This window comes from Anser brachyrhynchus, assembly GCF_964034855.1.
Source record: "Anser brachyrhynchus genome assembly, chromosome: 2".
In the NCBI taxonomy this organism is placed as follows: Eukaryota; Metazoa; Chordata; class Aves; order Anseriformes; family Anatidae; genus Anser; species Anser brachyrhynchus.
The window spans coordinates 139,108,102-139,135,287 of record NC_137695.1 but is presented as its reverse complement, the minus strand read 5'-3'; the positions used below and the strand labels follow the sequence as shown (position 1 = coordinate 139,135,287).

Genomic DNA, 27,186 nt, shown 5'->3' with positions numbered 1-27,186 from the left:
TCCAGCTGCATATGCAGTTGAATCCCTGTCGATACCCACTTGAAGAACTGATGCTTCTCTTTTCAAGGGACAGATTATTACAAAACACATACATTATGCTCATGATGTCTGTTATCTATAAGGGGAGCTTAATGCACTTCATGCCAAAACCTTGGTGTGCTATCTTCTGAAAATACCACCCTGAAAGAAGGCAAATTGCTGGCTTTCGTAGCAACATAATAGGTCATCAAGAAAGCATACAATAACATAATTTTCATCTTTGATTCAAACCTCATGCCAAACGGAGCTGGTTTTTTCCATTTAATTTTAATTTTCATATAACTGAAAGGAGCTGACATTTGGCTGTCTAGAGGGCAAAGAAATTGGCAGGACACTTACATGATCTCACTAGCAGTATGTGCACGGTAATAACATTATACCATTTATCTGAGGAAGATTATACTTCTCATCCAAAACTCAACACATATTGCTGCATAATTCAATTTTAAAAGCAATTTTTTAAAGTTATAAGAACAATAAAATATAATTAAACATTTCTGAACAAATAAGAAGAATTGGGAGATACTTAATTCCCTTGACTCACAACACTATAATGCTATTCGGACCAACGAGCAGATTAGATTAAAAAAAAAAAAAAAAAGAGAGAGATCCAATTTACAATACAAAAGGAAAACCAATAGTATTAAAATTGAAAATCAGCAAAAATCAAAATAGGCATGCAAGGAGTAAGTAACCTTTATAAACATGAATTACACTACACAGGAGACAGTGTAACTACCTAACTATAAATTTTGGAAAGCAAAAATTCTCAGAGTTAAGGATCAGTGCAATGGTGAGGTATGGCCCTATTTTTGAAGCACTGAATCACAGATTTGCAGCACTCAGCCCCTCTTTGAAGGGCAGTTCCATGATCTCACACAGTCAAACTGCCCACTTCAACCCTGTCAAAGAATAATGAGAGAAACTAGATCCTTTCTGTGAACCCTGTGGAACTTACTAGAAGAGGTACAGCCATCTACCATCACAGACGCAGGAGAGAACGGCAGGATTGGAGATTTTTGTTCAATGATTCCACTGCATCTCGGCTATTTCAGACCAGGTTTTTCTTTATATGTCTCTCTTTCAAATCAAATGAAATCTTTAAATAAAGACTGATGGGTGAAAACATATGAAGCCAGAATAAAAACTTGGTATGCCTGGCAAACCAGAACAGATAAAGCTTGCTACAGCTGAAAAACTTTGCAGATAAGTGGTTAAAATGTTTGGACAAGTAGTTTTAAAACTAAAGATATGTATAAACTGTAGAATCTACCTCCTATTGATTTTATAGAGCTCCTGACATTTGTTTTGCACTCATTTTTAATAAATGCGAGTTTGAAAACATTCACTTTACTGCTGTAATATTTTCTTTTGTTAGGGAAAGCAGAAAACTCTCTTTACCTACCTGAAGAACATCTCCGAGGTCAGCAGTGCTGATATCAGGATCTTCAGTGGTATTAAAAGGAACAGGATTAATTCTTACAAGAGTGAGCACTCTGGGTTCTGGATATCTCCATAACATCATTCCTGGACTATCCTCAGTTTCATTGTAAAACACAACTTCATAGGCACCAGGCAGTTTTTGTGCTTCTGTCAAATGAAAGAAAGCTATAATCTGTTATATAATTTCTAAAAAGAAACATGCTGGTTTATGAGACCAAAGTAGTTAAAAATAAACCCCTCAGGATCAAAAGCAGAGAAAGTAAAAAAAGCAATTTCCCTGACTTTTAAAAGATTACAGCTTAATGGAAAGAAATCAAAAACCTATTTTTTTCATTCTAGCAGATGTCATTTCAATTGCTTTTCAAAAAAAAAAAGAAAAAAGTAAAGAATTCATTGTGAGAGGCAAGTAATCTTTAATAGGTTACTACTGTACTTACTTTGTAATTATTAAAATAGAGTAATAATATTCTTCTTACCTGCATCTTGTATATACTGGAACAGGCCTGTTCTCAGATCATCTGAGGTATGCTCAGTTTTTGAGGCCTGATTCCTTTCCGCAGAAAAACAAGTGGGGTATCTACGTTCAGACATGAATGTCTCTACACTGCCGTTTTTAGTAAGATACTCCCACAGAAGCTCCTGGAGAAGAACTAAACAGTTCAAATGCTCTTGACCCCAGAAAACCTTTAAAAAAAAAAAAGACAAAATGATTACCTACAATATTCAGTCGCATTTGAAGGGAAAAAAAAGGAACTTTATATTGCTTTCAGTCTGCTCTACGAATATCTTAATTTCTTCTAAGTATTCTTAACATGAAAATAAGGAACAGGAACAACAAGAAACCTCTCCAGAAGAATTTTGGTAAATTTATTCTTTTAATCACTCTAAAGAATACATTCATTCATAGCACTAGCAATTGAGACAGATGCTGCCTGGAAGAGCACAGAACTAAAAAGTGATATGCAAAAACATACAGTTGAGTGCAGTACGTACTGCTAGGACTAGTCACAGGTCTTGCAATTTAAAATAGGATATAGCTCGCTAAAGTTTCAAAGTTTAAATTGTTCAAAGAGGATGTTGGAATTCTGGAACGCATTAAAAACTGAACATGCGACAAAGCAAAGATGATGACTAGAAAGACATACTCTAGGTCACCTCAAGCAAATACTGAGTACAATCAGAATATAGATTGGATGTGCTGTAAGTTCTGAGAGCATGGCTTGAATTTGGAAAAAAAAAGCACAGAAATTTATAAAAATATGGAAAGTCAGAATTCAGTGTCACCTAAGGTGATCCCTGAGGTGATCCCTGAGGCCTCAGTTCTCCACTGGTGGAGGAAAGAAGGATGCTTTTTTCCACCCATTCTCATTTATTTTATTTTTTGGCAGCTGGAACTCCAGAGCAAGGAGCTCCTAATAGAGATATTCACAGATAAGGCACCAGTTTTACATAAGCTCTCTAGGCTTTGCTGTAATACAAATTAACAGTGGTAGAAAATTTGGTCATATTTAGATCTGGTAAAATTAGCCCCAAATAAATTCATTTGAAAACATTCTAAAACCTGTTCTGTTGGACTTTTTTTTTTTCTTTTTTTTCTTTTTTTTCCTTGAAGGGCTAATTACTGCAGGATATATTCTAATAATTAATTGTTTCTCAGATTTATAGATGGTCCTTGTCAGAAAATAAAATAAAATTGAAAAACAAACACCAAAACACCTTTTTAGTAATAATATGCAGAGGTGGTCAGCCAAGTATTTGTGAAAAACAAATCAAAAAGAAGCAGAGAAACAAACTGACTTTATTGATTAATATATGTATATATTTAGTTCGTATTATTCGCTTAGCCCTATTCCAAGTGCTGTGGTATTAAGAACTTTTGATGTCGATTCTGGGAAAAGGTCTAATTACACAACTAAATGTCAAAATTTCCTTTTTTTGTTTTATATACTTGATTTATATATTTATTTTAAAACATTTGGTGTGTATAGATACTACAATAAAAATAATTAAAACAAGACATATCTTAAAGCCTACTTGTTTAAGTCCCACAGAATCTATTTTTCATTTCAAGAACTCCCATGTTTCTTGGACTGGTTTCAAGCTATGGGCTTCCATACTTCCAAAAAGGAGAAGACAGCATGGAAAACTGAGTATTAATTACTACAAACAACAGTTTGTAATTACTCCCCTGAGAAATTTGTGTAAGTTTAAAAAGAAAGGATATGCATTTCTTAAGACTACCCCTAGGCATTACAGAAACATAGCTCATGGACAGACAAACACACACAGATCAGAACAGGGTCCTAAATATTAAGTGTTAGTAATTTGATCCAGTACTTTTAAGGGAACACACACATACAGCTACAATACATAGCTTAAGTAGCATTAAAAAACAACACAACACAAAAAATCTTACACAATTTCTCAATCAACAATTTTACATAAAAGAATACTTGTTTTAAAAGGTAAAAATAAAATAAAATAAAATAAAATAAAATAAAATAAAATAAAATAAAATGAAATAAAACAAAACAAAACAAAGCCAACCAAGCAAACAATCAAACAATAACAAAAACACACCCAAATGAGCTCTTGTTATCTGCAAAGCTTTACAGGCTCCCATGCAATTTGCTTGTAAAATCTCAATCATCCAAAGCCAGGCAAGTTCAATACCAGAACCATAAGCATGCATCTCATACAGACCTGCAGCAGTCCTCCTCTCAAATCAATGTATATTTTTGGAATGGATTGCTCTGGGCCAGGATCACCGCTATGCTTACACCACTTGGCTTCCACACTAACAGAACAGCAAAAAGGGCCGATCAGAGACCTGGTTCTTTCTTTAAGACTTGTTTTAAGTAGGAAATCTTTTATGTCCAGGACAAAAGATGATCCATGGATTCCTAAAAAGACAGACGGAGAATTTATCCTACCGGTAGTTATTCTCCCAGCATTTTTATGCCTGTTGTTCAAATTCACTTTAGGATGACATTGTGAATCTGCACCAGCACACAGTTTCCCACAGAAGCAGTCCCACTGACTTCCATGGAAATATTTCTGTGGACCACCGCTCTGCTGTCCAAGCAGGAGGATCACAGACCACAAGACTTGTGATTTTTTTTTCCTTCAGCTTGCTCTTCCAACATTATTGAGTACACTTAATGCAGTGTTGCAGTTATGGAGCAGGTATGTTTCATGCACATTCCTTACAAAGAGCTATTTGCCAAAGCATTATGACTTTTTACATGTGTGAGTATTTTAAGGTTTATGAGAAGAGACATTTTTCATTAAACTATGAAATTTTTTCAAAAGAGTATATTAAGAACAAGAACAGCTGCTTCACTTGATTATATTTTAAACTGATAGGAAATAGCTATTTTGAATTATTCTCTCTGCTTTTGTTCAGGTTACCTATAAAATATTGCTTTGCTCGACTTTGGAGTGCTTAGCAGGAGAATAAGAGTAATGTTTGAATTCAAATAATTCAAAGCAATTACTGTAACTCAAAATATATAACATGTGTTTACCTAAAAAACAATTTAATCTAAACTTTTCACATCATAACCATTTGCAGTTTACATAGCTTTATAAAACATAAAAAAAGACAATGGCATGTTAGATTTATGATAGGCCTTGTATACGCTCATTAAAGACAAACATTGTTAGGAAAAAACCACCATCTAGAAATTTCACATCTCCTGTGAATTTAACTTATGCAATCACGATTTAATAAAACAAACCGTACTTAATATCTCTTTAATTCTTTTGTATATTTACATGAAAAGTACTACATCTGAGGTAGTGTTAACTTTACTCTTCTGGTGCTCACAGCTGGAAAAATCACACCGAATATTGAATGTCACCATACTTTACAATGCCCATGGCTTATTTTTCTAATGAAACAATATTTACAAACAGTGAATGATTCAAAACCACTTAAGGCTTACACATACAGATATTTCATGGCATAGTTCCACTTAACAATTTCATACCCTCGCTGGTAGAAAAGTCCCCCCAAAATACAACGTTCTATTTTGAATACATGCTGTAAAACTTCTCCCATGAATCTTGGAGAATCCAGAAAAAAAGTTTGTCTGCCTCCTGGGATGTTATGATTTCATAATACCAAGAAATATTTTATACAATGGAAGGAAATATATTGGATTTTTTTTATATTTATCCAGCATCCACTAGGAAGGTGGTCCAACAGTCCCAATAGCTCTAATGGCATTGAATTGTATTCAACTTGAGTAGGAATCAAACAAGAATAATCATTCCCTTGAGCTGTTTGGAGTTTAGTAAGAATGATCAAGGGCTCGAGTGGATGTTTGTCCCATGCCAATCAAACAGGACTCTTGCCACTGATTGTGAAAGGGATTTTAGCTCAGGGTTATTTAGGCTGGCTTCTGAGTCCCCAGGCTTGGTGTTACGTGTAAAAGGCTTACACGTCAGAAACTGTTCAGTGTTTTTCTGATACTACAGTGATAACCAAGAATACAAACAACGTGATGCCTCTCCTTTGGTCTGAGTTCAGACTTGGTTCTGCAAAACTGTGGAATGAATCAGCTTTACATACAGTCTTAACCCAAGAAAAAGAGGCGTTTTAGGGGAAGAGATCACCCTCACCCTGCTATGCTCAGTTTGGTTATTTTCAGAGGCATTACAATCTTTGGAAATTCTTTTTTTTTTTAATACTGTACACAGAACTTTGTTTTTAAAGAGGAGAAATTCCTGTTAACTATTGCACAACTCCGCAACATACAGAAATGTTCTATAGTTTTATTGGAGTATGTGCCAAGTTGCAGAAATAACAAAAGGGAAAAAGGAATGCCAGAATACAAGTGGTTTTATTTATGTTTTCTTTCACTGGGATTACACTTGGAAGGATTATGTTTTGCAGTCTTTTTCTGTTGTCATTTCATCTCCACGAAGTACAAAGAAAACACAATATTCAACTGCTTAAAAACAGAACTGAGCATTCAGCACATAATCCTGCTGGTTCAGAATCAGCAGTGCCTTTTTTCAATCACTATGTAAACAATTGAGAAATGAAGACACAATTAACAGAAAAGGATGTGTTGGTAAATTCTAAACAAATAAATATTACGAAACACCTCCACAGATTGTTTCCTACAAATACCAGGTAAAGCTCACAGACCCAATGAGAGATTTTTCTTCTCAATGGGACACAGATTGCTCTTCCATGGGCAAATATGACACCTTTGTCCTTCCCAGCAATTCTATCTACATGCTCCCCAGGGGATGAAGTGAATCTTAGCATAAAATCCACTGTGCTCTTAATAAAAAAAATGCAAAGAACATTCAGATAAGTTTGGGTAAAGGGATGTCCTGAGGAAGCTTAAAGAAAACAGATGAAGATTGACACGGATGCGCAAACCCTAAAAAGTAATAGCAAACAAAGAGGGCACGACGGAAGCTTCAATAGGGTACCATCAGGACAGAAATCCGAAAACAATGACATTAGAAAAGAAATAATCTCAAATCCTAAGGGAAGGGAGTGAAGAAATATCAGTTTGTGTTAGACAGGAGCTTATTTTAGCATTGCTAAATGCCATACTAAAATTCAAAGTATAAGCTCGCTCAGTGAAGTCGCTTTCCTAAGAATGAAGCAACCACCTCAGAAAGGTAAAGATGCAAAGTATTTCTCCTCTGTTTTTTTCCTCCCACGCACAATTTTCTGACAGTCCTTTCAAGCATCTCTCACAAACTTCAATTGTAGAATTCTAACTTCAGTTTAAACAGATTAAATCAAAGTCTCCATTTGAAGTGAACTTGAGATGGCACCACACAGAAGCAATATATCTTCATAAACGATTGTTGTGATATGTAGAAGTTAACTTGTTCTGTTTGGATTATTGCTCATGAACACCAACACACTTTTCAGTATGTGCAATAATTTACTTCTAGAAACAAATAGTTTCACGACTTTTAAAATACTCCTCCAAGAGACTAATAAATATGAAGCACTTGCTTTAGACAGTGTTTAAAAAATGCTGCCAACCCTCCATTGTCAGACCCCACCCCGACTCACAATAGCACCTCAAGATGCTGCCAGGCTAAGTGAGCAGAGGTTTCTCCATGTCACTGCAAGGAGTACCTTATCATGACATATATTCAAAAGGAATATCTAGATATATTTATACAGTTGGAAATAATGTAGGAGGGTTTGAAAAACAGCTAGCACTTACTTGGTAATATCTAGCAATTAACTTGCACAAAAATTAAAGATGGAGATCATTACAAGAGAATAATGAATAAAATTTACTAAAAGACATTTGCTTTGATTTGTAACATCTCCTTTCTTTTTTCCCAGTCAGTAAAGACTTGATTTATACTAATATAAACATTAAAAAGACATTTCATAGAATGTGAGTACCCCAATATAACTATCTTGGGGCTAACCAATAATAGAAGGCTCCACATTAATTAAACTGTCCTGTGTGCATGAATCTCTGTGTATGCATGCACAGAAAAACAGAGCTGGCCCATTTAAATAGCTGCAGCAAATACACTGAAATAATCCTTGCCTTACAGTAACAATCACGTAGTGTTTAGGCAAAACAGGTGTTAAAGAGTTCTGTTATTTTTCCTGGTTCACAGACAAAGGGAGAGACAATGTTTTGACATCAGCTACATACATCTTGTTTTCAAAAACATTTAAAAATACTTATACTTGAATCTACTCCAAATGAAACAAGTAGAAATGCAGCAGGAGTTTTTTTCCTTCTATAATGCACTATACTGCTCTTCCTTAGGTAGCTGCAAATCCTGTTCGGTTCACTGCCCTGTCACCTAATATGACAGAAAGCGCTATTTTTGTTGGTAAATTTCTACACGAGGAAACTGTTTTAAGAAAATGGAAGCGTACATAATAAATACAACAAATCGCACCGGACTACACACAAGCTATATTTTGAAAAGCCTGTTGGAAGCGAGTCGCAGCTTTACTATAAATCTTATCTCTAGGAAGAAAGTTGCTTTTCCGCGTTTGGGGCAGCTCAGGAACAAGACCAGGCCCCAGAGCCAGAGCCTGCTCCCCAGTTCAGACTGGGCAAGAGGCAAGTGAGTGACGGGGCCTGCACCCCGCAGCAGGCCGCGCTCCCACCCTTTGTGTCCTCCACTGCTGGACAGCAGAGACAGAACCTCTTATTAGCAATAAGAGGTTAATTAGCAAGTAGTTTTCCTTATCACCTTCTACTTTATGTCACACATTACACAGGTGATAAACTGTGATACTTGCTTCTGAGCATTTGCTCCTCGTATTTGCACCTTTAGTATCTATTTTATAGCTGCCAAAGACAGGACAGCGATGAATATGTAAATATATTATAATTACCAACATGAACTATTTTCCTTGAAAACTCTAAGACACATCACCTAATGAGTACTATAAAACAATACTATGGTATAGTTTTTCCAGAAAACTTGAGATACATAACCTAATGAGTACTTATACTACGGCTACACTGCTTTGTTGATAGGTATCCTCTAAGAAATAGCTTCTGACAAAAAAGGGTAACAAAGCTATGAAAATAACTACAGGGAGAATACTGCAGTTAATTTAAGAGGCAGCCAATTTATCCAAGACTGGAAACAGCAGTAGCAAACAAACGGTGAGACACGTAGTAAGGGACAATTTTCCAGGAGAGATTTAGTTAACAATCCACTGACTGCACTGGATTTCTCATTAGTCTCGAGCTGAATCTTATGATAGTTCATTCTCCCCATGAGAACAATATTTACACATTACCAATTAACTATTCTTTAGTAAAAGAGCGTTTTTCAGCGTTACATATGGACACATGTGGGCTCTGTAAAAACATGAGATGTGTAACACACGGTAAACAGAAAGTAATGATCTTAAACAGGTCAAACCCTTGAATTCGTCACTAATAAATGTCCCCATGCATTCAGCAGTCCTGGCTGCTGGGAGCCTGTTTTCTTCAAATACTTCAAACACTAAAATCCAGGAACATTTATTATTTTAATCCATTACAGGCAGTGCTTGATTTAACTTTATTGGTTGTGGTGGTGGTGGTGGTTATAGTGGGGGTAAAGCTATGTTCTTTTACACATCATTTCAAAAGGGCTTAATTATATTTTATAGCTCAGGCCAGGAATCCGGCTTGTTTTGTGTCTAACAAGGTTCAAATGGAGTTCAGGTCAGTGATGAATCAGAAGAGAAGTCAAAGATGGTTATCTATTTGAAATGAGCTCATCTCCCTTAAAGAATAACTGGGCAGGTACATCATGTTCATTACACTACTGAATACTAAAGAGCTGAAAAATTTCAATTCACTTGTTGATTTGGTATTTTTGGATTCTGCCTTATCGGGGAGGGTGTATTAAAATTTAGATCTAAAGGGACTTTCAGTTTTGTTCAAGACTGTCTTTCGTATACAATAATTCTTAAGCTATTCGTAAATTACTATACTGACCTGTCTTATTCTAATTAAATGGAGAAAAACGTATAATGGAAAACAATGAAAATACTGCCTATTTCACATTTGTGAGGCCAGCTTTCAGAACGGACTGAGAGCTATACTGACATGAGTAATACTTAACTCTTGTATCATAAATATTTTATCTTTAGTACTAAGTAGCTCTCGGAAAGGTGACTAAATTTTCTTATTCCTGCTTTACAGATGGGCATGAAGAGGTTCTTCAATTAAAAAATTGTATCTACACATTTTTGTATCTTAATTTTAGGCATTTGGTTGCAAACACTGGTTTAGTTTCCAGGTATACCTGGTACCTGTGACTCTCACTGATTTATGTACTTGTAGATATTTAGTGCCTATTAAAAAAAACCACAACAAACAGATGTTGAATGGTTGTACAGTAAACAAAGCATCACAAAAGTGGAGGCTGCTCAAAATGTAGCCCTACATAATTGCCACATGGTTGAACTAGAATTACAACGTTGCTGTCTTCTCTTTTGCTCTATGCTTGATTCATCAGATTTCAACTGCTTTAATAAACTAAATAGTCTGTGAACTAGATGGTAACCTCTTGTAGGTAAACCATCCTGCAGATAGTGCCTGGCAGCACCTTAACTGCTTAAGCCTCTGAAACCCAGTGAATGAATCATGCTTGTGCAAGTCCAAGGCTCGACAGATACACCCAGGCTATACAAGCTGACTGCAGAGGTTGAGACAGAAAATACATCTCCCCTGCACTTCTGGTTCTCCAGCATTAAAGACAGTCCAGGTCCAGGCTCCTGTATTCCAAGTTTCTCCTCCCTTTCACCCTTCCTCCCTCTGCCTTCCTTTATACACTTTTCTGAATTCTCTTTTGTGCCAGTATGGCCATTAAGGTGTCCCCATCCAGTGAGCCAGATGAAGGAGATGATCTCGCCGGAAACTCTTCTTTCCTGTTGGATTAGTTTTCAGACAGATCAGTGCCCTGACTCAACTCACTGAACAGCTGCATGAGTAACAGAGCTAGTACACGGCAAAGTGTGGATACGCACGGTCAAGATAACCTACAGTTCCTATGGAAATGCACCCTTCCTCCGGGTAGGAAGCTGGTGAAACCCATTAAAAATACGCCTGTCATAGAAAAAGCAGAAACATGTCACCAGCATGTCAGCAATTTAAACAACCTGGGGAACTGGCCCTTAAGACGGAACAATAATGACTGATCGCTGCTTTCTGTACTTCAAGCTATGAAATATAGATTGAACTGGAGGAATTGCACAGAAAGTATCAAACGTAAAAACAAAGAACAAATAGCTTTCACTATTATCTATATTTCTTTGTGAATTTAAACATTCTGTAGAATCGACTACTGTGAAAACGCTGTACCTGCTACATACAGCCCTGGGGTCCACGTAACAAAAGAAATTCCAGACTCAAAAAATACGCAAACACTTTCACAATAAAAGCATATGAGATTACAGAAACAACTGTATTTGTTCTGAATTGAATTTCGTTTGAAGTCTACTGTTTGAAATTATTTCAACAGTAAATGCAATTCCACAACATTGGTGTGCGCTGTCTTGAATCAACAACCTACAACTGATTTTCTTCCTTTTTTTTTTTTTTTTCTTCGAAGTTAACATGCTAGCTCCTCAGTAGCAATTCTGAACCCCGTTACACAGTACCAGTAGGGAATCTGACCAGGATTAATAATGGTACTCAGTCCTGGGATTAGGTGGTGTCTTGTTTCATGGATTTTAGGCCATCTGTTCTTCCCTCCTACATTATACTCCTGCAGAACTATAAACGCACCTCCACCTCGGGGACTATAGAAAGGAATTAGAATTCTTCTGCTTTTCATTATCACAAGATTCAGTAACTCATTTCATTGTCAAGATAATCCCCTTTTACTCTTTCTTTTGCGCTTGCAGGGTATGCCAAAATGACAAATAAAATCCCAGATGTTAGAGACCTGATGAGGTCTCCACCTTTTCTTGAGTGTTGGGTTTAAGCTACTTGGGACATGGTGTCAAATCTGACAGGACCCTGATGCCCACACCCAATATTCATTAAGGTTTGTTAGTGATTTGTATAGCTGTCTACAAGCTGCACTTCCACCTCAATCCTCGGTGGCCATTTAAATATTTAGTTTGTCCTCTGGCTTTTACTGACAAAGAATTAATTTCCTATTGTTCAAGTGTTGGAAAGAGTTTATATTTCGTTCTAAAAGTAACAAAGGTCTTCTGGGTGTTGTAAATGGCTTGTTACTGCTGCATATTATTTTAGGTAGTCATATCTAATTTAATGTTTTATTTCCCCGTGGGCTAACTTGCATATCTGCAGCATCAAAAGGCTATGACAACGCCTTAGCAGAGCGTTCTCAAGAGAGCCGGTTAACTCCGAAATGAAGTTTGGTCTTTGCTCTACATCAATTAATAGCAGCATTTAATTTTTAATATTTCAGTAAAATATCTTGAGTATGTAAATTCTCTCAGGTTTAATAAAACTACTTGCGATTATCATAGACTCAACTAGTGTTTACTTTTTTTCCCTTCTTTATATGCTAAAGTAATTATATCTGCGTTCAGGACGAAGGGCTGGGAACTCTGTCTGTGATCTTTGGAATATTTTATGTCCTTAACTCCCTAACTTCAGACACTGCACAGCAAGACTTCCCTCCCGTGTCCAGCTAGAGCAAAAAAAGGCTCCACTGAGAGGCTACGAGCTTCTTGCTGTCTTGCACTCTGGGGAGCGTACAGTCCTCCACTTCTCTCATTTATCTGCTATTCTGGCAGGTAGGTAGTGCTAATTTCAACACCAAACCTAAATTAACTGGAAGTCGTATGCTGAGAATTGCATTCTGTTCCCTAGTATTACTAAAAACAATTTGAACTTGAATGGCATGTGACTGTTCCAGAGTGAGCTACATAGCTCAAGTGTGATACCAAGCAGTCGCAGGCTGAGACACTTGAGAGGTCTAGCCACTTTCTAGAAGATGCCACATACCTCAGAGGACAAAAATCACTGAACCAGGACTAATGATAATTCTTGAACTCGGGGTTCTCGTCAACAGTACAAAAAAGCTGCCAAAAATGAGCTAAATGTTGCTTGCTTGCTAGTATGAAACTGGTACAAGTTTTACCTTGTAACTCTAAGCCACAAAACCTAAAATGACTACAGTTAATTATCTTATTTAACAATGATGTGACTTAAGTTCTTGTCTTTTAAGAGTACCAGAAAAACATATACCTTTAGGCTTTTCTAAAGTAAAATTAATAACAGTTTTGGAGGAATGTTTTTTTCCTTCCTTTTTTTCCCCCAATACACCGCATCACATTCTACAACAATATTACTTTACTAAAACCAAAATAGTCAGGATTTCACCATAAGCACAGAGAAGAACATAAGTATTCTAGCAGAAATACTAACCACATTGTTATAAGTAACTGTTGTATTAAAACATGAAAAATGTCCAAAAAATGAAGTCCCTTGAAACACTAAAGGTTTGGGGTTGTATAACAGTGCAGCAGAATATGTAGAAATGAAGGTGTTTTAATTTGATCCAACTGAAATGTGAGCATTCAATACTTATAATTAATTTTGTTAAAGTGAAACAAATAATTCAACTAATTAGCCATTCGGTTTTTCAGAAGCTACAACTTTCTTACTTTCACAGAAAAAATTAAGAAGAAAAAATAAAACAGAAGGCCTTTATCTTCCATTACTAAGCCACGAAAGTCTAGAGGGAAAACTGATAATTAAGAAAAAACTCTATGGCAAGCTTTTTTCTTAATTTCAACTAAAAAAAATCAAACCATTACACAAGGTCACGCACTTTTGTTTTCCCCCTATAAGGGAGTAAAAATGCCGACAATACATTCTTATGAGTTTTTTTCTAAATAATTCCTAGCAAATAGGATTCCTTACAAACCAACTTCATCTCCTGCATTAAAACTCATCTGGAAAAGGGGTCGTTTACACTGTTTATAAAACACTGCCACATAAAATGTGTAAAAAAACATATTTCACTAAAAATAGCTTGCGTAAGTAAGGGATTAGAGTAGTTTCTACTGCTGTAATTGTTCCTTTGTAGTTTTTTCCATGATGTTTTTGAACAGTGTTTTTAACTATGTTTATTAAATTCAGCACATCAAAAAGGATCAAAGAGAAAGCTAGTGAGAACCAAAGAAACCCCAAGCGTATTGTGTTGTCTCACTGGGGAGTTATGCAGATTCAAGTAAACAAGTGCAAATTGTTGAGGTTTTAATGAAAATTTTCTACAATTATTGTATCTGAAGTCATTCTATATAATAACATCTGTACAGCAGATGGCCATACTGTACAAAAGGCAAGCAATGCTCCTTTTTCTTTCTCTGTTTTAACAGTACATCTGAGATGACTACTTTTGTCATTGTGCTTAGTTTGGTTCAGCAAATAATTCGTAAAATGCAGCTGCTGCAGATGGTCACAATAGTTATTTGACTGTAAAATCAAAGACACGGTGAAGTATTTGTGTATTAGTTTCATCCTGTAAAAAAAAATCTGACATTAACCCTGTTCAGCTCAAAAGGTGTATCTATAAAACGTTCTGTAAAAGGAAAAGTTAGTGAAGAATTGATGTATTTAAATGCTCCTTGCTCCCAAGACACAGCTACTACACTTTTTTTTTTTTTAAATTGAGTTAACTTGCATAATTTCTTTGCAATAATAAAACAAATCTAGTTAGTAAGTGTGGTATTCTTTTAAGTAATTCAACACAAGATTTTAATACCATTTCCTTCACACAGAGTAATTAATTTTGTTTCCTGAATTTATATTTTTCAATTTGGTTTCTATCAGAACTTTAATTTCAAATTGATAATTTTAAATAAAAACAGAATTTATTAAATGATTATTTTTTACAGTTTCAGTCAGCTTTGTGGAAGTGTGCCTTTTGTACTTGAAACAGGAAAATGTCTTGTACAGTCACACTTGCACGCAAAATGTCATGCACATGTATTTATCTTTTTATAAAGCAAAGATAAAACAACTTTAACTGCAGAAAATGTGAAAAGAGTCTGTTGATATCTATTTATTATCTTGTTATGGCCTTTCCTCATATAGAAGAACTAACTTCTGTTTTCATTAGATTCAGCATCACTATTGCTTTATTTAACGCTGCTTGCCAGACTACAAACATGCTGAAGATTCACGCATGGCTTGTGACACGAAAAATAAAGATCCTTTTCCTCAGACTGCCAGAAGAATTAAGAATTAGAGCTTCGTAGCAGAGTGTTTCCGAGGCTTTAATGCACACGGCAAGGTAAGTCCTCCTTCTGGAAGGATGAAAAATTCCAGGGTAAGTGATACACTCTGCTGAGTTTGCCAAATTGCTTTATAGTGCAGTGACGGAACAGGCTCGGCTTTGATATATTGAAGCTTGCTGTGGACACCATAATGTACCATGGGACGGATAATGTATAAATGATAGAGGGGAAGTGATGGAAGGAAAGAGGATTATAACACACAAAGAAATCTAGAACTATTTAAAGGATATTAAAAAGACCCCTTACTCCGTTGCAGTGCTTTCTATGCCAGGATTGCGATATGATTGGAAAAGCGTGGGAATGCAGTCACTGTTCCTGCCTGCACTGCTGTTTATTTATGGGTAAATCAGGAGTTTTAGGCTCCAGCACTTTCGCAGGCTTTCATGTCCTACGAACCTTAAATTTTTCATTTTTAACTTTTAAAACAATAAAGAAGTACTGAAACTTGCTGGCCTGAGGAGAAATACTTCTGATGAAAAAGAAATAAATCACCACCTAGCTTGGCCTGGGACTCGCTCCTCTCAGCTACAGACCATTTTATCTCTCAAACGACTCTGCCAAATACCTACATCTAGCTCAACTCCAGATCATGCAAATGTACCATCTTATTAATTACATTAAAAAACTAATAAAGCAATTTATGAAGGTATTCAAAATGTCTTGATTTTAAACAAGTCTCTGGCATTCTGCTAATTCCACCCAAGGTGTAAAATTTCCTCACATTTTTGCAGCAATGAAATCAATTTTTGGGACAGGCACCCTCATTTTCTCTGCGAGACTCTCAGCTGGGCAGAGGAAGCATAAAACAATTTAAAACTTCACCAGCCTGGAGCGAAATAATGTTAGGACCCAATATTTACACAGCAGCATATTTCAGGACTCTGAACACTTTTTTCTTCTTTTTTTTTTTAAACATAAATATAGAGTCCTAGCAAGCAAATGTAGTTACTGAGTGAAAACTGTCAAAATGTTGTCCTTTGAATTATGTGCTGCAGAGCCAGAATCCCAGAATCACAGTTCTTGTAGCCATTATTCCATCCAGAATTCTGTCAATAAATTAGCAATCACAGTGCAGGGGATATTAACTACAAAATTATGCACTCTTGGGTGCTACTGAAAGGAAAACTCAGGTAATGGAGTCTATTGTGGTTTTGCTATTTTCTGCTGTGGGTTTACTATGTCAGCCAGAGGAGTTCCCCTTGATGGATGTCCCATGCTTTAAAATGGTTACTAGACCACCACTTGAACAAATCAGCAGCAATTCTAATTTTCAGAAACTCTTACCTGTAGTTTTATGGCCACTTTTAACATTCAGGCTTCCACTGAGGTTTGATAAAGAGGCTAACAAACACGGTTTACTCGGATGTGGGATGGTTTCCATAGAAACAACCATTTGGACAGTGTGAATGGAAATTTTCTGGAAGCAGGACAGAGCTCGCCATAGGTTTTCTTGTACCGAAACCTTCTGCGCAGCATTGGTATGTGCTGCAGGTAGCAAGTCCTTTGTACTGGAGTGCTTGGCTACTGAAGTGCCGGCCCCATCTGGATGAATGCCAGCTGATGGAGCAGCCTCCTTCCTGGGCTCATAATCATTCGTGGTCATGACTTTTGTCAAAAACTGGTTTATTTGATCAAGTCTGACAAAACTCAGATTTGCTTTCAAAGGTTTTGATATATCCACATTGATGTCAGCTGTAGGAGAGAAGTGGAGAAAGAAGTATTAGAAGTTACAGTGCAATCATTCAAGAAATGGAAAAATGTTAGGCTTTTAGTGAAGAAAACATTATTTCTACTATGTTTCATTAGTGGGACATAATCAATGATAAATATAATAAAGCAATATTTTTATGAATAAATCTGAATTAATGCACCATGAAATGTACTATAAGCAATTTTCATCATTTAGAATTCTAAAGGAAGAAACATGCCTCAACCTAAATCTTATTTTCTTGTTTCTTGCCAGGGACCACCACAGCTATCTGAAAGGTATACACTTCATTTCAGTGTGTAGGAGGGTAAATACATAGCCCTTTTGTGTCAAAATGAAAATATACTTCACATTCTCTTGAGTTTTCCATACAGTAGAACTATTTGACTAAACTCCAAAGCCAACAGTGAACATTTTCAACACATTTAAATGAGTGAATAACATGTATATTCTTTTGCTTCTTGTACAACTTATAAGCAGTATTCTTCAATGCATTACCATGTTGGAGTGTAAAATAAAATCAAATATAAATGCTGAGGTATGTTTAGATTTTTTTTTCAGGGAGATATATCTAATATGTAATATAGTAGAAATAATCTAATACTAAATAAAAAATTAGAAATAATCTAATATTAAAAAAAATCATAGAATCATGCGTTCTTTGTCTCCTTACAAAAGGATTTTGGTACCTCCGAGACTGCTAAAAACCTCAAAGAAATGTTAAAAGTATTATGAACAACATTGGTAACAGTGGTATTTCTTGTAACTCAAATGTTGCAATTACCAAGATTATTTTGCAGATGGGAAGCAGGATTTTATGAAGCTGAAACTTACTTTTGTGCTACCTGCCTCTTTATCAGTAAATTACAGTTCATTACAGGAATCAAGCTTTTTCTTAGTTAAAATTTTTCATTTCAAATTAAACTTTCACCTAGTAATGAGATAGCAGGGGGAAAAGCTTGCTTTTCACTTAGCTCTTTCATTCTTGCCTCCCTCCCCTCCAGGAACAAAACAGGATGAATATTCTGCACATATACCTAAACTATATTAAATTGTTCTGAGAAAACATTGCTACTTAGTTCCAAGTTACACTAGAAATATATAATGGAAACAGTGTTTGTTGAAGGTTTCACACAGATTAAGGGATATTTCACCAAAATTAGGACGTAGTTTCAAGTTGTCCAGGATCACATTCTACACAGATGCAAACTGATAAACCGGATTCTCCCATCTTTTGGTAAATCAGAAACTTTTAGCACAATACAGGAGCAGAGATTTGGATCTGTTCTTAAGCATAACCTCAAAGTGACATCCTAGAGTCCCAGGCACATGGCGAAGCTCTCCTCTGACTCCCCAAAATATCTGGAGGGTGGGATGTGTATATGTGTGTGAAAATTGCAGTTAGATACTTTGGTATCTGAACAGATAAGTGCAAATTGTAAACTAGCCCTTTTTCTACAAAGATAAATTTGCCCTGTAAGATTTGTTACACCTGAATAGAAACACAAAAATAATGTTCTCAGAAAAGTCTCAGTAGTACTTCACAAGCCAAAGATAACTGAGATTTAAGACTGAAATCTAGTTTAATTGTAACTTTCAATTTTAACTATTAGTTTTCTGAAAATACTTTCTCTTATGTTAAAGACTTTCATGCTGAACTAGAAACTGTGGCAAACACTACCAAACACAAGGGCCTAATAGAAAGGCAAGTATCAAAGCCAAACATTAGAAAAGGGCAAGATTTTTAAGCATCCAAAGCCATACATGACAGACTTGAAGATTTTTTCAAAACATGTACGTACCACTTTTAAAAACATTTAAAAACAAGGGAAGAAATATGTTATAACGCTTTTGAAAATATCCCTACCCTTCTTGGCACTACAAAATACCCCAAGGCATGCCTGCCTTTGCACATAATCATTGGTCCTCTCTTCCCTTTGAATGGAGGAAAGGAGAGCTATTAAAGAAGTATGGATAGACCCATGGGACATTACAATACTCACTTATACCCAGATGGAGAGTTATTCTAATGAATTGTTAAAAAAAAAAAAAAAAAAGGAAAAAAAAAGCAGCATTTTTAAAAATGACCCAAGTTTGAAATCCAAGTCACACTAGGATTTGGGTCCCTGAAGCACTAAGGCACTTTCAAAAAACGTCCCTCATCAACTTAATTGTCTTCGTTAGTTAAGTAGTAATAAAGGACTAAAATAGAATCAATTTTTTTTGGCTTTGCTACATAATTAAGTAATGAATATGAGGAAAGGACCCTTCTTGCTTGGTGTGACAGCATTCATATCTAGCTTTTTTGCCCACGGTGCATTTTATGGCTAATGCTTTCCTATGGTAGTGCAGCCCAGAAAAGAAAAAAAAAAACACACCCCAAAACCCCCTAAAACCTGAAAACCACCTTGACGTAAGTTTGTTAGGACAGGTGTAAAGCTAAAGCCAGAGAATAAAGTGATTGAGCAAGACCTGAAAAGGAGCTGAATATGAGAGCTTTAGCTCTCTCTGGGGTTTTGTCAGGCCAGGGCAGAGAAGAAACAGGGTGCTGGTGATGCTCCGTGCTGGATCGTGCAAGGCACTGGTGGTGCTGGGCTGGTGTGTAATTGGTGCTGTTAATCACTCATTTTCGCAGATGCAGAACCCCTCCAAGAGGGCAGTAAAAAAAAAAAAAAGATACTAGAACACCAAAGAAATGCAAATGGCTTCCCTGTTTCGTGCTTGGAAACCGCACGTCACACTGCAAAAATGCTGTCATGACTGATATCTTGACAAAGGTTTGTATTAAGTTGTTATTATCCAGTGAATCAGCCCCGACAGAAAGTGGTGGCAGCCAGAAGCATAATTGCAGAAAATGTAACTTTGGAACCTTCACTGCAAATATTTTAACTATCTCATAATGACATAGGTTATTTTTACAACTGGGGAAAGATTATGTAAGGAGATTCTTTGGCATTTTAAGTAAAACGTTAGAAAAATAAAAATCCAATTGAGCAATCAACATGTTTTTAGTCTTTGTCCTGTTTTATACTTTATACTTAGCCCTGTAAAAGAAACTTTAACATTCCCTCTAAGAAAAACACATTTAAGTGATGGACAGCAACAGTGAAAACTGATGAAATATGAAGAGCTATTTATAGCAGTTGATGAAGATGGATGTTCAGCAGCTTCTCCAGCTATTCAAAATGGGCTAAAAAGAGATGTTACAATGTAAAGGGTCACCTAGATGCAGCTGGAAAAAAATTCCCAAGGTGCAAACTCCAACAATAACAGTATTTTTAGATGATGTTAAACACCTTGGGAAGCACACCACACAATGCTGCACATTCCTTACTAGTAGGAAAGCACAGGTTCCCACAATTCAAGCAACTCTTTCAATTGTCCAAAATTGCATCAGAATCCAGACAGGGCAAAAAGTAGCTCAAAGTCTCCTTTAACTCCTCAATTACATTGCAACAATTCTTTCCTTTCCCTACCAGTGACTGGCTACCGCAATTATACTCTGACGCTTTGGATTTAAGGCAAAATAGCAATGCTCGATTTTGCCAGATGTTACCTATTTCCAGCAAACAAATAATAATGGAATTACTGTGATTGTAAATACACTGTGTTCAAGTGACTTATTTATGTTTAAATCAAGCTGAACTAGATGATATCAAAACAATATATTTTTTTTTATTACAGATTACCAGTTGAGTGTAGAATTTGTATTTTTCTTTCTCGCTCTCAATTTCTTCACTACATCTCTTTAGATTACCAAGTAAATCCATGCCTGTCAATTATTAGTTTCTAATTACCCTTCACAACTTTCTGAACAGCTACTAGGAAACAGAATGATGAAATAACTATTGAGTTAAAAGGAGATTAGATAAATATAAATAAATTACACTTATTATATGCTCCCACCACACCAGGAGATGACTTAACAGTGAAAGGAAAAGAATCACATTGCAATAATGAAATCAGAGAGGGAATTCAGGTCCCAGAGGCGATTCTACGGAGTTTATGTTAATGTACACCTTGTGGGGGACCAAAAATCAACTGGAATAGTTTCCTGAAAACTGTTTCCAGCTATTTTCTCATTTAAAAAGTTCCAACTTCACTTGACCCATTAGTCATCATATTACTTACATTTATTATGTATTTTGAAATCTATTACAAAAAACCCAATGGATTCAATATGGCCTGTTTGAACAAAATCATAACATCTATAAAAGAAAACCTATAAGCAGCACTCTGAAATTTCTGTCTGAAACAATTTCTTTCTTTGTCATTTTATTACTTATAGCTTCAGATAAAAAAAAAATCAGGGTTACGAGTATTTTACCCTTGTTCTCTGTAACATTCAGATTTGTACCGTGAAGATAAAATTTTATTCTGTGAACTTGGGATAATGATATTACTCCAAAGGACTTTTTATTTGGTGAGCTAAGGATGAATAAGCAACACAAAAATAACAGAGCTCCCAGCAAGTTGCTTTAGGTCAGTAACAGCTCTTATTGAAGTCAGTGGGCTTATTCTAATATATGCCATAACCTAATGTGCACCAGGTTACTATTTCTATGACTAATAAACTACCATAGGATACTCGTAATCTGAAAAATCAGAAAGTAAACTTCATGAAAATTATTTATAGGTTCTATTTATAAGACTGGGGTCTTTTCACAGACTTTGAGAAATGTTGAACTATGAGAGAGTAAAATAAGGCATGTTCCAAGAATTTGTTAACTTCTCATACACCTCATTCTGCAATGGATCTTTCATTTCTCATAGCTAATATGGAAAAGGCCAGATCTTTCTCCCCTTGCTGGACACAGGTCTCTCTCTCCTTTACCCCAAGAAGGCTGTAAAATACAGAACATAAAAAATAGAACAAAATACTATTTGCTGTAATCTCAGGACGATTGAATTTCCTAGTTCTAAACAGGAGAGGAGCAGACGACAGGCATGAAACATTTTACCACCAGTAATATCCTTTCTCTGGAAGCCACCCATTCCGGTGTAAGAAGTCTAACAGAGGAAATCTGAGGAAGGTAAAGGTAGTATTGAGCCCTGATTCTGATTTGTAGTCAGGGTGGCCCTTCAGTAACAGGGAAATGGCTGAATTGCAAGAATTAAGTTTATAAAAATAAGGAAAGAGAGAGACATGTAAAAAAAAGACTAGTTGTACTGTTCTCAATTGTCCCTGGTTAGGCATCAAAAGAGAAACAAATTAAAAGAAATTGAAAAGCAAGAAGAATCCAAAAGAATTGTTTTTATCTTCTAATTCATCATTCCCAATTTGGATCAAGGAAAAAGAAAGAAGAAACTTGAGACAAGGCTTCAGAGGCCATCTGCAGTCCATCTTGTATTCTGCTTCTGTGAGACAGATGCCAATTAGTCTGGAAGAAACTGGTAGTCACTGCTCAGTATTTCTACCTACTGTAATTTTTATGCTGCAGCCCTGCAGAAGAAGCCCTCTAAGGCCAATATGGCAAACAGAAACCTTCAGGGAGCTTAATAAACTTGAGCCATCTGGGGTGCTCCCCTGCGGTACCAACTACTACCACAACCTAGTATATCAATGATATTATGCGAAGGTGACGTTAACAGCTCTAACCATTGCCTGGGTTGGAGATCTCAGACAAGGCTTAGTGTGATATAGCTGTATTTTTTTTTTAATTGTCACAATTGAACCGAAATAAATTGTTGTCGGACTAGAAGACCAAAGTTACCAGTGATAAAGGATGGAGGATTACTGCTTTTTATAGGTTGTTGACTGAAATGAAGCAACCGTGCAACTACCGAATAGATTACAGACGTGTCAAGGACTGTGTGGTGAGGCCAAAAGTTATACCATGGGCATTTGAAGGCACTACCATGATAAGAAAACCCTAACTAAGAGAAATATTAACTCTCTCAGGTAAGAGTCAGTCAAGTTGAAGCACAGTGAGAAGAAATAAATTGTTCCAGGTGACTGAGCATGTTTGCGGAAAAGAATCCATAAATGCTCGCTATTATCTGCTTTAGCTGCTGAATAATACAGTTATAGTAAGACATACATGAAGAAAAAAAATAGAGTTTAGAAATTTGAGCAAACGTTTGAAATAAGTTTTAAAGGAATGCCAATATACTGTAAAAGTTACCAAGAAAGTATTTTCAAACTTATCCACATGGCTAAGATGTCCAGTTTTTGTTTCAGTATTTGGGAACTTAAGAAACTAAATTTCATTTAAAATAAATATTGCAGACACTGCTGTTAGGAAGGTGCTTTGCTAATTTTACACATTATTACACTGATATTACAGAGAATAGATGTGTTAAAAAGAAAGCAGTACCTACAGGCTGGTACACCTGTTTGGAATATTTCTGCTTGCTCTCTTAATCAAATAAATATCATTTCATGGCTATAGTGTCAGTGCTTTAAAAACTTGTTTGTAAAAGAGTAAAGGGAAAAAAAAACCTACTAGAAAGCTCAAAAGTTTTGCAAATGACCCAGAGTTAATTAGAAAAGTCTGCACCCTGGCTAGTTCCCCTTCTCACGTGTCAGCTCTCATTAAATCAAAAAATTCTCATTTCAAAGTTAACAAACACCATGGTTAACAAAACTGTTAAACTGGGATCAAGTGGGCACATTCCTAGGTTTATATATGATGTCATGCTAAGCAGCCCACAGCTGAACTTGCAAGTAGTATGAATGATTTTTCAATATATTAAGTATCTGATCTAATGCTAATTTTCTCTCTATAGGCTAACTGTGCTGGGAACAGGTGGCCCTGCTTTCAATTACGGAGGGCTAACATGCCAGTGTGAGGCCTGGATTAGTTCACCTTCTCACAGGGAATTTGCCTCGGTTGGGAATGGATTTATTATGGCTTCACACATGGAACGGGGCTCATGTCAGCTGAGGGCAGTGATACATCATATGATTCAAATTAACCTGCTGTGGACTGCTCCGCAGGGCTGATATTGTGTATTAAAATGACGACATTTTTAAAACAGCTTGAAAGAAACCAGGATTGCTGAAGTGCAATGGTTCCAATTTGTTCCAACTAATCTATCACCTGCTGGAGATATTATTCTAGTGGGTTTCTGGTAGCTGCTATTTTCCAGGTTTCTCCAAACCACTGACCTTGCTAATGGAGACAATTGTTGCCTTTGGAAACAGGGAAGAAAGCCAGGGAGAGCGCGAGGTGCAGCTTGGTTTGGTGCTCTCCCTGCCTATGGCGAGGCCTAGTGCTGTGCTGCTCCTCACTGCGTCCCCCCGCTGCCAGGGGTGTCTGGCAAGAGCAGCCCCCAACCCCACCACCGTTATTTTATCGTTCAGTGAGAAATGTCTTCATTTGCCCACATAGTCTGCTCCGTAGAAATTATTTCCAAAGGCAAACATCAAGGATCTTAGTTATTTCACATCAAGCCTAACTTCTTCCCAAGAAAATGCTTGGGGAAGAGGACTTTGGCATGAACGTTTATATTTTGCGTGTATATGTGTTTTGTATGAAGCTGTACTTCACAAATTAATGAAATGTTTTACATCATTTACACACAGAAAGAATACGTCAAAAAGACAGCTTTTGCAGTTAAAGCGTAGTTAGATAAATTTAAAAAAGACTATTAAAACAAGATGGTCATAATTTTTCCCCACCTAATGAATAATACCTGATGCTGAAGCAATAAATAGTTCACTTACGTGTATTAGACAAGAATTAAATGTACAGTCAGTAAAAGACTGAATATAAAAGAGAGAAGGTCATGTAAACTGATGTAAATGGAATTTAAAAAATTTTAAATAATTAGTTACTGTAGAAAGAGAAAGAATAGTACTTTAATACATCGTGGGGTTAGGGTTAAGGTCTGTTCCCACAGGCCTGATGATGAATGCTTATTTCTCCTAGGATCCTATTACCTTAAATCTGGAAGAAATATCATTTTTCTTTAGTTGCCAAAAATGTACAAAATAATCAACTCATGTGGCAAGAAGCGCATTAATGTATCCTGTTATTCTCATTTAATTAGTGGTTTCCAAGTTTAGCTACTTGCTGTAGTTTTTTGATCTCCAAGTTAATACAGACTGACAACCTGGTTTCCTGTGTGGTGAAAGTATACAATTTTTCTGTGGAACACTATCTACTTATCTACTTCAGCTGACAAACTATTTACAAGGAGTACAGTTTTCACCTAAGACAGCAAACACTGGGAACCATTTGCAGATTTTTCCTTTTAACTGCTTGTATAGTAGTTTGCATCATAAACCACAGCCATGTTTGACTGCTCTATCTGAAACTTAACTTCAGCACGCCAACAAAATTCTTCTTAAGAATTATGGCATTGCAATTGAACAGCTGAACTCTGAACACTTAAAATCTATAGAGAAAACTGTGCATTTATCACAACTGCTGCATCCAGATTTTTGTCTGTATATGAACAGCTTTTAAGAGTCTTCTGAAAAGCAGATCACCTGTGCCCAAACACTAGCATCTACTAGCACACGTTGCCTTCAAGTACATTAAAAAAATGAACTTATTGGATTTATGAAATGCACATATATAAATGAACATGAAAATACACAACATGTCCTTAGAAAATACTCATTAGTGGCTCCTTTATATGCCAAATGTTCACTAAAAAACCTCTAGGCCTTTGAGGCATGCAACATAAGCATATTTCATCGGTGTATTTATTTAACCAATTTAGGTATTTGTGATGGGAGACATCATAATTAAGGTTGTCTGCTGATCTTACAAACATTTTCCTGAGGTTCCTGTCCTTAATGAACACCTGCAGGCTTAGTTAGGACCTGGTGATGTAGATACCTTCTCCAGATCCATGCTCTGTAGGCCAAGCTACGTCACCCAAGAAGTTGTGGTTAGAGAACTTTTTCCCCGCCAAGTAGAGTTAGTAACAGTAGTCTGCTCAGGAGTTGTCAATGTGAATTTTGAATGTGCTATTCTGATGCAACCGCATGTGGAAAGTGTCTTTCACTACTAACTCAACAAAACACCCATGGAATAGTTCTTGGTAAAGGTTAGCCTAGTTGAAGAGTATCTCATACTGGCCACAACTGAGATGAGAAAAATCTGCAGAGGAATGCAGAGCTGTTTTATTATATTACCCTGGTAAAATACTTTATTAAAATTCGGAGTAATTACTGTTGAGTCATGTTTAACGATAGTTCCAATTAGCAGCAAATAGATGATAAAAAGAATGCCTTTTGGCTAAGAAGAGATCCTGGATGAAAGTTCTGAGGTTTTATGTGCCTTGCAAGAATAAATAGACTGGATTTTATGATGAGTTAATTTATGTTTTTTTCAGTTCCCTATTTAGCCAAATACCATGGAGGGGAGAGATTTAACACTGATTCAGGATCTGACTGAATTGTTGAGAATGGGGTAGAAACTGAGACCACTCGTGAACATGTATTTTGCAAGCTTGTACCAACTTCCTTGTATGCTAGTTTAGTCAGAAAGCTGTCCTACTAACAGGACTGTGTCAGGGAAACACCTTCAGGCATTTAAAAAATTAAATATAAATGCTGGGCCAGGAAACTGCAATAAGAACCTTAAGAAACAGGGGAATGGAAAGACAAGGGATCTGGGAATGTGGGAACCTGCCAGAGATGTGGGAAGAGAGGACTAGTAAATCAAAAAATTGGAAAAACGAGGATAAAAGAAAACAAACCAGCAGCAGTGACCAAAATATTGTAGTGTCAAGAGAGAATACATTTTCCTTTTGGCTTTCCAATGGAACTCAAAAATCTTGACTCCCCACATTTCTCTGCTCTTATCAGGTATCTATAAAGCCCACTGATAGTGTCTCTTCCCCTCTTACGCTGATCATGCTTAGACTGAAAATCAACTATTACTATTATTAATCCTTTAGCTCAAATGGCAGTAAAACATGCAGTAGGTCTGAAGGTTCAAAATCCTATTAATGAAGCCAAACAGGGATCAATATAAGAAAAACTGCATTATCAGGTGGTTTTAAAATCTTGTCTTAAAAGAATGCCTTTAAGGCAGCACAGAAAATGAAAAAAAGTGGCAATGATGAGGTTGTGAACTTTATTCTTTCTTCAAGACTCTTGCCTGCCTGCATGTAAAAAATGGATTTTCAAGTTACCTAACGAAATATTCGTAATCAGCTGGTAAATATATATCACCTCTCATTCCCTGGTTGTTCAGTTTGGTAACCTGGGGGCTCATATGCAGAAATGGTAACTGTTTCACCCAAAGACAATAGGAACTGTGCTTCCAACACCTAAATACCTGTATTT

At 36.3% G+C, this 27,186-nt stretch overlaps 1 protein-coding gene across 10 annotated transcripts in view; it reads right to left on the bottom strand.

Moving 5' to 3' along the window:
* VPS13B (vacuolar protein sorting 13 homolog B) overlaps positions 1 to 27,186 on the bottom strand; it is a 477,988-nt gene that overhangs the window by 85,443 nt on the left and 365,359 nt on the right. For all 10 annotated transcript variants that reach the window (XM_080583158.1, XM_080583153.1, XM_080583155.1 and 7 more), the window contains 4 exons: positions 16,514 to 16,921; positions 4,186 to 4,385; positions 1,959 to 2,166; positions 1,445 to 1,629 (listed from right to left, as the gene is read on the bottom strand). In XM_080583158.1, the coding sequence (XP_080439284.1) occupies positions 1,445 to 1,629; positions 1,959 to 2,166; positions 4,186 to 4,385; positions 16,514 to 16,921 (1,001 nt within the window). The remainder of the gene's footprint in view (positions 1 to 1,444; positions 1,630 to 1,958; positions 2,167 to 4,185; positions 4,386 to 16,513; positions 16,922 to 27,186) is intronic.